The sequence below is a fragment of the Labeo rohita genome, chromosome 2 (genome assembly GCF_022985175.1).
Source record: "Labeo rohita strain BAU-BD-2019 chromosome 2, IGBB_LRoh.1.0, whole genome shotgun sequence".
Classification (NCBI taxonomy): Eukaryota; Metazoa; Chordata; class Actinopteri; order Cypriniformes; family Cyprinidae; genus Labeo; species Labeo rohita.
Window position 1 is genome coordinate 22,113,972 of NC_066870.1, and position 12,736 is coordinate 22,126,707.

Below are 12,736 nucleotides of genomic sequence, written 5' to 3' on the forward strand. Positions count from 1 at the left end.
GTTATGTTGGTGGCACAGTTTTAACAAAACGTACTGTAGTTATTATTGAACGTACTGATTTTTTATTTTACAGCGGAAGTATAAATCTTATTTATACAATTCAGAAAAATAAACGAAATCACATATTTGATTAACGTTTTTTTATGCCAAATTTACAAATGTAAATTCTTGTGTTAGAAATTATGTTTTAGTATTTAAAAATAAGTAATATGTTATACTGAATCATTCTTATCTTTAAACAAAAACAAAACTTAGCTATTCAGATCGTACCCTCAAGTATCTTCCTTCATGTCTTTCCAAATTTTGTTAATTCTCCCTAATAAATGTTTGTTTTTTCTTTATGAACTGTTCATGCTTGTTCACTAATAAATTATGAAGATGTGTTATAATTTTGATAAACTTCATACTTATAAAATCATACACACATACATTGGCATTCATATAATTATGGATCCATTGCACAGATGTAATGTTTCTTCTACTGTACAAACTATTTTCGACCACCTTTCCCTAACCCTACGCTTCAACCTAATTCTCACACGGAAAAAATAAAAATAAAAAAAATAATTTTAGTTTTAAAACACCTTCTGTATGATTTATGTTTGCTAATGTTACTAGACAGGTAACACACAAAGGTAAAAATGTCTTGAGCTGTAAATAATATATTCTTTCCCTTAGTGCTCTGTCTGTAAAAAAAAAAAATAAAAATAATAATAATTATATATATATATATATATATATATATATATATATATAAAGTGGCAGCTGGAATTCAGAATTATTAGCAAAGCAATTCATATTGAGCAAAGTGTAAAGAGCAAAGAAAACTGCACAAGCCAAATCAATAAATGTACGCTTTTAATTAGACATTATTGCAAATACAGCTTTAAACAATATTTGATAAAATAAAAAAAAAAAAAGCTCATCAAGAGTTGAAGTTTACTTTAACGTTTGTATTACAGTCTGGCCTATGGACTTTCCCTGTTCTAGTACAAAAAGATGAAGTGCACACCCATGATTTTTAATAGGTTTTTCAAAAAGTAAAGTCCAAATACTGTGATGCATATTTAACACACAAAAATGATAAGACAGCTACTTGCACTGGAAACCCCAGTGACTGACTCGGGTCTTATAGGTGGTTCTGAAACTGCAGTCTAAACAGCATGCTTGTATTTCCTGGAGAGCAATAGTCTGGATGGCAGAGATGTTGGAACTGCCCTCTATAGGGGGGATATATTGACTATAAATCATGCATCTGTTTGTCAATCTTTGATTTTAGATGTTCCTTGTAGGCCAGAATGTCCTTGCTCCATTTTGTGATGGTCTGCTTTTCACAAACCCAGATCTCCTGAGCCACCTGTAAAGCAGCAAGACAATATTACTACACTGTAACAAAGACCTCAAGTCAGAAACATGAGTTTGACAAATAAAATTTAGATGAAAAAAAAAAAAACAAAGCTTCACATTACCTGCTGAATAAGCCTAAAGTCGTGGCTGACCAGCATCATTCCACCCTCAAAGTCATTGATCGCCTCAGCAAGAGCGTCAATGGTTTCAATGTCAAGGTGATTGGTCGGCTCATCAAGAAAGAGCATGTGGGGATTCTGCCAGGCCAGCCAGGCAAAGCAGACACGGCACTTCTGCCCATCAGACAGATTCCTTATAGGGCTCACCTAGTTTAAAAAGGAACACGTTAATATGTAAAGTAGAATTCGCAGATTAAAATGTTTAAAAAAATTAAAAAAAAAATTAAACTACCTGCTGTTTGCCAGTGAGTCCATAGCGGCCAATGATTTTCCTCATTTCTTCTTTCTCCTTAATCTCAGGGTAACATTTCATCATGTACTCCAGAGGTGAAAGGTCAAGCTCCAATTGCTCTGTTAGATGCTGTTAGAGAAAAAAAACAAACAAACAAAAAACTCAAGTTAAACGCTGTTAAAACCAAATTATCTGGTGGTATATCATTATAATTATTACTACATACAGTTGAAGTCAAAAGTTTACATACACCTTGCAGAATCTGCAAAATGTTATTGCCAAAATAAGAGGGATCATACAAAATGCATTTTTTTTTAGTACTGACCTGAAGATATTTCACATGAAGTGCATTTACATATAGTCCACAAGAGAAAAGATGAATTTATAAAAATACTCCTGTTCAAAAGTTTACATGCACTTTATTCTTAATACTGTGTTGTTACCTGAATGATCCACAGCTGTGTTTGTTTGTTTTTTTAGTTATTGTTGTTCATGAGTCCCTTGTTTGTTCTGAACTGTTAAACTGCCCACTGTTCTTCAGAAAAAAAAAATCCTTTAGGTCCCACAAATTCTTTGGTTTTTCAGCATTTGTGTGTATTTGAACCCTTTCCAACAATGACTTCAATTTTGAGATCCATTTTTTCACACTGAGGACAACTGAGGGACCCATATGCAACTATTACAGAATATTCAAACACTCGCTGATGCTTCAGAACAAGAAACATTTTCATTTAGTACTGCCCATTAGAGGCTACAGAAGATTCTTACAGGTTTCCCAGAAGACAAAATAAGGCAAATTTACCCTGATCTTCAAATTCAAAAAGTCCCCCCGCCCCCTTAATGCATTGAGTCTCCTTTTAAAGCATCACTGAGTGTTTGAACCTTCTGTAATAGTTATAGTTAATGTAATTGCTGCATATGAGTCCCTCAGTTGTCCTCAGTGTGAAACGATGGATCTCAAAATTATACAGTCATTGTTGGAAAGGGTTCAAATACACAAAAATGCTGAAAAACCAAAGAATTCGTGGGACCTGAAGGATTTTTCTGAAGAACAGCAGTTTAACTGTTAAGGACAAACAAGGGACTCGTGAACAATTATTACTAAAAAAAAAAAAAAAAAAAAAAGTGGATCAATCAGGTAACAACACATTAAGAATCAAGCATTTGTAAACTTTTAAACAAAGTCATTTTTATAAATTCAGCTTTTTCTCTTGTGGACTATTTGTAAACATTTTATGTGAAATATCTTATTCAGGCCAGTATAAGGTCAGTAAAAAAAAAAAATAACACACATTTTGTATGATCCCCTCTTATTTTGGGAAAATTATAACATTTTGCAGGATTCTGCAAGGTGTATGTAAACTTGACTTCAACTGTAAACGTCATGACAAATAGTCTAGCCAACAGACCTGATGATATCGTCCAATCTTCACATGGGAGTGTTTTCTAATCATACCATCTGAGGGCAGGAGCTGAAAAGAGGAGTTGATGTTTTATAAACCACAATACTAAACTCTACAAAATCACATAAAATGTGTGAACACCAAAGCTAAATGAGTTTAAAACTTGTCTTACCTCTCCAGTTAGGAGCTTCAGCAATGTAGACTTGCCCGCCCCATTGGGCCCTACAAGGGCCACCCTTGTGTCCAAATCAATTCCAAACTCCAGGTTCTTATAAATATATGGCTATATAACACACAAAAGATACATATAAAAAACCTCAATCCAGAGAAGGATGCAACAAAAGTGTGAAAACTGCAGTATTGTAAATTAGACCTGCGCACCGTATTATCCGAATACCTGAAGCTGACATTCTGAACCATAATGACAGGAGGAGGGATCTTCCCACAGGGAGGAAAATAAAATGACAGGGTCTGAAAGGACAAAGTAGTTTGAGTCATCTTGCTATTGGTTGAAATGTAGCACAGCAATAAAAAAAGCAAATTTGCACAGAATTGCTTCTAAGAACGGTTCTTTCATTACCTTGTCATTCACAACACGCTCAGTAAGACCTGAGGCAACCATCTTCTGTAGAGTCTTCTCTTTGCTCTGAGCTTGTCTGGCCAGCTTGGCAGAACCGTGACCAAACCGAGCGATGTAGTTCTGAGGATCAACGGGAAGGCATTTAGATAACCACACTCAATCACAAGCTAAGCGGTTAGAGAAATTTGGCGTGTTTACAAAAGGTACACGTAGAAGTAGTTTACCTTCATGTGTGCTATTTGGTCCTGCTCCCAATTAAACCGCTTCATCTGATTCTCCTCCAGCTCCTCTCTGGTCTTCACATACTGGTCATAATTACCCTTTACAGAAAAAGATGAATAATAAATGAAACTGCATATCTGTAATTATAGGAACAGAGCAATAAGTGCTTAAAGGGGACAGAATTAGTCTCTACCGTGTAATATTTCAGCTTGCGCTGGTGCAGGTGAATAATGTTGGTACAAACGCCATTGAGGAAGTCCTGAGAATGGGATATTAAAACCAGAATTCTTTTGAACCTGCCAGATGAAAAGAAACAAACTTGAGGACATTGCTCTCACCAAAGTTTCTGCAATTAACTGCATCACATAACACAACGCATTCTGTAATATAACATTGGCTACACTTTATTTAAAGGTGCGCTTGTTAAGGTGCAATTATACAATTAAGTATTATTATTAATTGTTATTATAGGGTTAGGATTAAAACAAAACAAGAAAGTGGTACTCTAACATCTTCACACGAAACTGCATCAGGGTTGCGCTGAGAGATCAGTTAAACGCTTCGGTCTAGTTTTTGTCAATGCTCTATCCATATCAAGAACAAACTGCTTGACGGAAGAGCTACAATTCGGCCTTTTGTTTACATCATTTCATCAGCAACAACCCACAGTAATCAAATTATAAATATAAACCTTTCTTCATTATTCTCACATAGCCTTTGTATTAGTAATAAAGCCTTACTGTCTGAGCTCTTCCTCCAGCCACACACAAGCATCCAAGTCAAGGTGGTTTGTTGGCTCATCCAACAGCAACATGAAAGGCTTGAGAAACAGTGCCCTGAAGATTTCAGAAAAACCAGAGTTAAAATTGTTGAAAGACACATGCAAATGCATTCATAGAAACGCACAGGGATCAGAAAATACGCTTCATACAGTTTTTGTCACCGCACAGTTAGCATAAAGCAACTGCGCTATCATTCGGCCTTTTGTTACATCATCTCCCAACAGGTCTAAACTTTGGTATAAGATTCTGAAAGCTCACCGAGCAAGAGCAACACGCATCCTCCAGCCACCACTGAAGTCCTTGAGTTTCTTCTGCTTCATTGCAGTAGTGAAGCCCAGACCTTGGAGGATCCGCGAGGCCCTCATCTCGGCTTTATCAGCGTCCAGCTCCTCTAAACGCTCATACAGCTCCATCAGCTTCTCACATTCAGCTAAAGTTCAATAAACAAAATGTAAACAATTACTTTCATATATTACAAGTGTTCCTCAACCATGAGATTCCTTAAAAACTGAAGAGTATTAAGGAAGTTTCTCAAGCAGAGATGTTCAATATACCACGCCTAGGAAAGGAAGCTGTTACAAAAACAGTTCCTATGAAAACGTGGAAAGTTTTCATATTGACCCTGACCTATTTAAGGATTCATTCTCCAGCAAAAATGTGACCCTGGACCACAAAACTAGTCATAAGGGTCATTTTTTTTAAATTGAGATTTATACATAATGAATAAGCTTTCCATTTATGTATGGTTTGTTAGGATAGGACAATATTTGGCCAAGATGCAACTATTTAAAAAATCTGGAATCAAAGGGTTGAAAAAAAACACACACACATTCAAAATATTGAGAAAATTGCCTTTAAAGTTGTTCAAATGAAGTTCTTAGCAATGCATATGACTAATAAAGTAAGTTTTTCATATATTTACAGTAGGAAATTTACAAAATGTCTTCATGGAACATGATCTTTACTTCATATCCTAGTGATTTTTGGCATAAAAGACAAATCGATAATTTTGGCCCATACAATGTACTGTTGGCTATTGCTAGAAATATACCCATACTACGACTGGTTTTGTGGCCCAGGGTCACAAATGTGAAAACATTCTTTATACACCTTACACAAATAAATGCCAATTGTAATTTCTAGCTGAACTAGCCATTTCAAAACATTGTTTGCATTTGAACAGGGCTGTTGAAACTTACAATCCTCATGAGCGAGTCGTTCAGCCTCTCTCTCCAGTTTGATCCTCTCTTCATCAACCTCCATCACACACTCCAGAGCGGTCTTCTCACTGGGAGCCATCTCACGGGTCAGGTGGTAGATATCAATGTGCTCTGGAATTGGCACCTCCCTGTAACCAATCGCTGACAGCAGCATAGATTTGCCTACACAAAAATATAGATACAAGTCATTTATTTGTAAACCTATCAACTGAAGTCACCTCTACAGCCACCAAGAGGATATATTAGCCCAAAATTTACCGGTTCCATTGAGTCCAATAAGGCCATACCGACGGCCAGAGTTGAGCTCCAAACTAGTGTCACTGAGCAGCTCCTGTCCATGAAAGGTGAGAGACAAGCTGCTGATGTGCACATCCGTGCTATTGGGATGAGAAGCAAGAACACCGGTCACTGCCCGAGCCTCGGTTTTCTTCAACTCAAACTCATCCAGCTCCTTCGTCAAACTGGCAACCCCTGTAAAAAGATAGAAGGAGATTTTAAAACGGATTAAGGAGGATGACGAGAATCAGGTCGATGAGCTGCTGCTCCCCGCTCTCTTTTCCAGAACAGAGCTGTGCCTCACTTTTAACAAGAATGTAATTCCGCTCTCTTACAGTAGGTGGCACTTCCCAACAAACATGAGACGTCCACCCGACGTGCAGATCACGTCTATATTGCGTCGGTCGGTCGAGGACCATATTTGTACTTCTACACGACGTGCAAATCCAGTACAGTATCTGGACGTCGGACTACGACGTCCCTTGGACGTAGATATGCAGTTCAAAATTTGAACGTCTATTAAGGGGTTTTCCTGGACGTCTGTATAACGTGCAGAACAGGTTCAGGAAATCGACTTAAGAACTTTTTATACAATTAAACATGACAAAGTTCTGACTTAAAAAAAATGTAAATATCATTTTTATAAAACATTTACGTGTTAAAACAGTGTAATATTTGTATAAAAACATCATGTCAGTAACATAATGCGGCCATTTAATTATTTTATTAATATTATTAATATTATTATTATTATTTTTTTTTTTTATGTGTAGTATTTTTCACTAGGACATTGACAGAAACAGCCGCTTACATCTATGTGTGTGTGATTAAGTTAAGTTAAAGTTTAAGTTAAATAGATGTAAAGAGATTTAAATATAATAGATAAATATATTTAAATATTGAATAATAATACAGAATATTAACACAATATTATTGTTTATTATATATTTTAATAATAATAATATATTTAATAAATACCTTTAAATTTAATTTAATAAATAGATCTATATTTAAACGTGCGCTTGCGTGAGGGGCATTAACGTAGTGACGTAAACGCGATGGCGCAAGAAGCCGCGAAGACGGAAGATATTGATATTGTGTATTACCAAAGACTGAAGATATAACCACCACGATAGATCCGTCGTGTAATTTATTTAATTTTACGTTAAGGACACTTTATAAAACGTACAGAGGATGGGACCCAACTTGACCAACGAACAGCCTTCACACCGCAACGCTGCTATTTGGAAATTTAAACAGTAACGGTCTCTAACGGTCATCTGAGACACGGACGGGTGCTAAGCCGAAGGTAAGCGATATAAATGTACCTTTATTCGTCGTTTTGTCAATCTAATGTTAAATTTCACTTTAGATGTATTTTGTTCTGTGTTATGACGATTTCAAATTCAACTTTTTGTAATTTTTATATCTCCTCCCTGTTGGTTAATTTGCGAGTAAAGTGGTCAGTGAAGTTACAGTCTGAGGTAAATTTATGTTGATCCCTTTTAATTGTCTAAATTAGTCACTAAAACACGTAACTTCACAATAATGTAAGATTTTCAAAACTTTATCTTGTGTTAAGTGTGTGTTCTTGTAGTAAAATAGACTTTCAGTAAATTCACTAAAGACTAAATATCAGTCTGGCAGTTTTTTCTGATCATATGTTTACCAAAGAGGTCATAATGAGCATTGTGAAGCTATATTTGTAGTTATAATAATAATAATCGTTAATATTTCAATGTTGTTTTCAGGGCAGTTCATGAAGACGAGATGAGATGTTTTGTCAACCTGGACAGAAGTTCCACCTCCCACACCAGACTCTCTGCTGTATATGGAGGCCTGTCCACTAGCACATGGGTTTTTGGAGCCAGGGACCTCTTGCAGGGAAGAAGATTTTCCAAGGACCCCCTCATAAATATAACAGTGTTTAAGGCTAAAGTTAATGTGGATAGGAGTATAATGAACATAATATAATTGTTTTATTGGTGCAAATTGTCCCTATTTTATATGAACTGTGTAATAATACAGCACAATATAGGCCTAATTTACCATATTTTCCAGACAGTTACACCAGGTCAGGAAAAAAACATGCATAAGTTGCATTGGTGTATAAGGCACATTTTGCTGTTACTTTCAGAAATAAGGTAAATACTGATAAATAAAACAAATGTTAATAAACTTAAACACTTTTCCAAATAATTTAAATTAATTGCCATTCAGAACAGATATATATATATATATATATATTAGGGGTGTGATGAGACACTTATCCCACGAGACGACATGAGACTGGGTTCACGAGAACGAGACGAGAATTTTAAACTTTTCTTAAGAAATCCTCAATGATTAAAATATAGGGAAAATAGTCTTTTATTCAACTGAAAAAGACAAAATGCAAAAAACATTTAGGTGTATTTTGAACTTTATGAAATTAAACTTCCATTTTAATGGAATAATATGCAGTAATAAACAACATTTAAACAAGAGCTTCACGATTCTGGATAAATTGCAAATCCCACTTGTTTTTAATAAATTGGAGAACACGATTCTGGAGAAAAAAGATTGGAAAACTAAACAAAATAACAATTTACTAGTGGTTCTGACAAACTATTCACTGCTTAAGACTTTTAAAAACATATTCATTTAAACAAAATAATAATAATAATAATAAAAACATTTAATGAAGGGAGTCAGTGTCTCACTTCATTAAGACTTGTTTGACTATTGAAATTTCCTGAATGAATGATTCAATGACATACTTTTTTTAAATGGGCAATTGTCGCCACCTCCTGGCGGAAGAGGTTAAGCGTTACTATACATACAAGATAGTTTCGTTTTGATCGCTACTGTAGAAAATAAGTGTTTATACCCTAACTATAAACTTTAATCCCAGTACTTCTGTTACTTAAATGTCTTACACAGCAATAATGATTATAATGTGGTTGAAAAGATTGTTTGTGTTGTTCTTTCTGCGTTCACATTTACCCTCTGATTCATTAACATGGGCATCGACAAAACGAGCCATTCATTACAAGCAATATTTATTTTAAATTAAGCCTATCACAAACTTATTTAATATGATACTGAAACTGCTAAACTATTTTTTTTAGTATGTACAGAAGGTTTTAAACTTCTCTTGTGTCAGAATTAGACGTTTTTTTCCCCCTCAGTTCAGCTCCAACAGGTGAACATAATGTATGTTTTGTATGTTATTTGTTACAGTTGTTATCCACTGAAAATACGTCCACAGTGACCAGATCTAAACTAAATTTTAACCTCCTAGAGGTGTCCTGTGAATGTCAATATTGGACGTCCAGAAGACGTCATAAAAAAGACGTTGTAAAAACTTTCATTCTGGCTCTTCAGGGGACGTCATTTCAACGTCCGACAAAGACGTTGAAATGACGTCGTTTGGACGTACTTTTACTCATTCATTACAATTAATATTTATTTTAAGTTAAAATTTAAATGTTTTCATGGTTTTTGTACACTGTGTCTGTAAGTTTATTTACAAGTACAAATAAAAAATTATAATAAAATAAACATGATTTTTACTTGAATGCAGCCTAAGAGTGTATATATTATGTCCAGAAACAGTATAAATGACATCTAAATGAGACTACAGTTGACCTTCTAAGACGTTGAAAATACGTCCATAATGACCAGATCTGAACTAAATTTTAACCTTCTAGAGACGTCCTGTGAACGTCACTATTGGACGTCCAGAAGACGTCATGAAAAGACGTTGTAAAAACTTTCATTCTGGCTCTTCAGGGGACGTCATTTCAACGTCCGACAAAGACGTTGAAATGACGTCGTTTGGACGTACTTTTGCTCAGTGGGTTATAAAGCAGAAATACCCCCAGCAAAGTGTTGAATCCATTGTCTATTGTCAATAGAGTAATGCATAAAGCAAATAGTACTTCGTTGTTGTTTTTTTTAAACTGGGTTTGGATTCTTTCACAGCTATTCACTGTCACTTAAAAAAATCCTTTGGGCACATGACCAAAAACATAAATCTTACTGGTTGGCCAGTTTTCTTCACAGTGCAATGAAAAACAGAACACCTTTCTATAAAAAAAAAAAAAAAAAGCAGTCTGACCAGACACATTAATAGACGTTCATTTGATTCAAACATTTATTGCACCAAATTTTCGCTTTGTATATTAGTTGTTTTGGTGCGAACAAGCTGAAAGTCTGCCTTCTAATGATTCTCCTTACCATTGACCTCAGCTGCTCCATTTTGCTGGATCTCAGGTTTCTCTGCATCACCATTCACTCCATCCTCTGGTTTCTTTGGACGCTGACGAGCTTTGGCTGCTTCTTTCTTCTTTGCTGCCTTCTTTTTTGCTAAATCAGATGGCATTTTAACTGTGAAGACCAGGAACAGAACACCTTTGAAAACCTGTGAGAGAGAGACAAAAAAAAAAGATTAGCTGGAGGTAAAGATGCTTTCATAGGAATATAGGAAAATTCATTAGGAAGTACACACTGTTCCCAAACGTACTTCCTGTTCAATCAACATTCGATTCGCCTTAAAAAAACTTATAATTTGTTCACAGGGTTGTTTTAAGGTCTCCACCGAACTGCAGGAGTGCACCAAGTTCAGTGGTTCGGCCCGGCTCACGTGGAGTCGGCCAGTACTTTTCCCTGACGCAGTGTAGGCGAATAACTGCAATGGTGAAGTGCTACCGGTACAACAAAGACTCCTCGGTAAATTACATCTATGATATCGCCATGAGTTCTGAAACAACAAACAACGGATAAGAAAGCGAAATATCGTATCCGCTACTCTTAAGAGAATAAAGCGTGTCTGTTAAAAATGTAAGGCCCGACCAATGAGGCAATTTACCAGCCATGCTAACTTTAGCCATGAAGCACCGGCGTATTCCAGATCATGAGTAACAGTTAAATCTTGCTCCCTAGAGGTAGAACAACTGTAGTTTACATCCAAATTGTGAAAAGATAAGTAACTTCAACAAACTAAAGCGGAATCAACCGAAAAAACATGTTAGGCTAGTTGAGGAGCGCACACGAGTCTCTGTTCCCACGAGCTAGCCGGCGAGCTAACAGCCGGTAAAACTAGCCCGTTAATCCGAAAGATGTCCGGAGAACAAAATTAAATGAGTAAATGAGGTGTGAGCTTTTTATAGACATCAATCAACACAGAAATTGATAGTTAAGCCGAGTAAATAAATAACTTTAGTGGAATTAGGCCGTTGTCTTACCTAGCTCTCTTCCTGATGAAGCGCTAGCACCGGAGAAGCGGTCTCATGGCTCGCGCTACAAGCGGTAAGAGGCGCGTGTCACCAATACCGGCACGGCAGCCAATCAGAGGCCGATACATAATAACTCTCCACCCACATATTTGCATATGGAACTGAGAGCGTTGTCTAGGCGTGGCTTGTTTCTGGGTTTAGTCACACACAATGACCTAAAATAAGTAATATAATCAGCTAGCAATGTGAATCATACAGAAATGAAAATTGCAAGGTCACGATATATGCCTAATAATTTATAAATTATTTATAATAATTTAATTTTTTTTTCCCATAGAAACAATTCATACCAAAAAACAATTTTATTACGACATATGGGTCGTTCTGTGTCAAATCAACTAAACTGCAAAAAACTTCCCAGATTCAAATTTTTGATTTTGCTAATATTTTTACTGAAGGAAGATAGTATAGTGATGAAAGCCAAAATATTGTATGTCATGGATGAATATTTACAGAGTAATCCATTATTTTGTAGAGGACAAAATGGCAATTTTCACCTGAGATTCAGAGCCAAATTACAAGGGGGTAAAAATGACTTCAGAAAGCTGCCAGCATCCTAATGTTATTTTTACATGGAGATCGTTAGGTCTGTTAGTAAAATCTGTTGACTTTAGCAATCTTTCTTGCATTATGTGTCGATAGTAGTCATTCAAAAATGGGGAAACGACACTTTTCATGTTTCTTTGCATGGTTGTAACTCAAGAAGTGTTAAAGATGTCTTAATGCCCTTTTAGATATTGGGTGTTAACAAACTTAACTTTTCGCATCTTAATTTTTAGGGCCCTACATGGTTTAATTCCAGAGATTTCGGAATTTCAGTATAGCTCCAGGAGTAAGTTGTAAATTTTGTACACATTTTCAGTGTCACTTTGCAAAAATATGATAGTTCTTTTCTTTTTAAGAGGAATGTCTGAAGAACAAATAACGAATAATTGAAACTAGAGATGTATCTCATTTCCTTCTGTCAAAACAACTGCATTGAAGTGCCATAAATATTCTTTTTCCAAAGTTTGCGTGCCTATAACTCAAGAAGTATTAAAGATATCACAATATGATTTTAGATTGTAGTTCTTAATAAACTTTTCTTTCACAATCTTCATTTTCAAGGCCCTACATTGTTCAGTCCAATAGATTTGGGGATCTCAATAAAGCCAGATTGTTAAATATTACTCATTTTCAGTGGTTGAAAACCGAATGTTGGTCACTTTGTATACAG

General features: G+C 35.7%; 1 protein-coding gene and 1 non-coding gene across 3 annotated transcripts; both read right to left on the minus strand.

The window, feature by feature from the left end:
* Positions 1-841: 841 nt before the first annotated feature.
* abcf2a (ATP-binding cassette, sub-family F (GCN20), member 2a) lies at positions 842-11,578 on the minus strand. 2 transcript variants are annotated; one of them, XM_051131678.1, is made up of 16 exons: positions 11,094-11,311; positions 10,749-10,985; positions 10,463-10,646; positions 6,224-6,436; positions 5,945-6,127; positions 5,004-5,175; positions 4,704-4,799; positions 4,157-4,259; positions 3,966-4,061; positions 3,742-3,861; positions 3,543-3,632; positions 3,334-3,444; positions 3,168-3,230; positions 1,759-1,887; positions 1,470-1,673; positions 842-1,357 (listed from the first exon to the last, which is right to left on the minus strand). In XM_051131678.1, the coding sequence occupies exons 2-16, from the start codon at positions 10,764-10,766 to the stop codon at positions 1,241-1,243; spliced, it is 1,899 nt and encodes a 632-aa protein (XP_050987635.1). In that variant the 5' UTR covers positions 10,767-10,985; positions 11,094-11,311; the 3' UTR covers positions 842-1,240. The 2 variants fall into 2 exon arrangements, with proteins under 2 accessions (XP_050987635.1, XP_050987644.1); XM_051131687.1 differs by lacking the exons at positions 10,749-10,985; positions 11,094-11,311 and adding an exon at positions 11,470-11,578.
* On the minus strand, positions 4,503-4,620 carry LOC127155241 (small nucleolar RNA SNORD89). The gene has a single exon (XR_007825558.1). It is a non-coding gene; the product is annotated as a small nucleolar RNA SNORD89 (small nucleolar RNA).
* Positions 11,579-12,736: the final 1,158 nt, after the last annotated feature.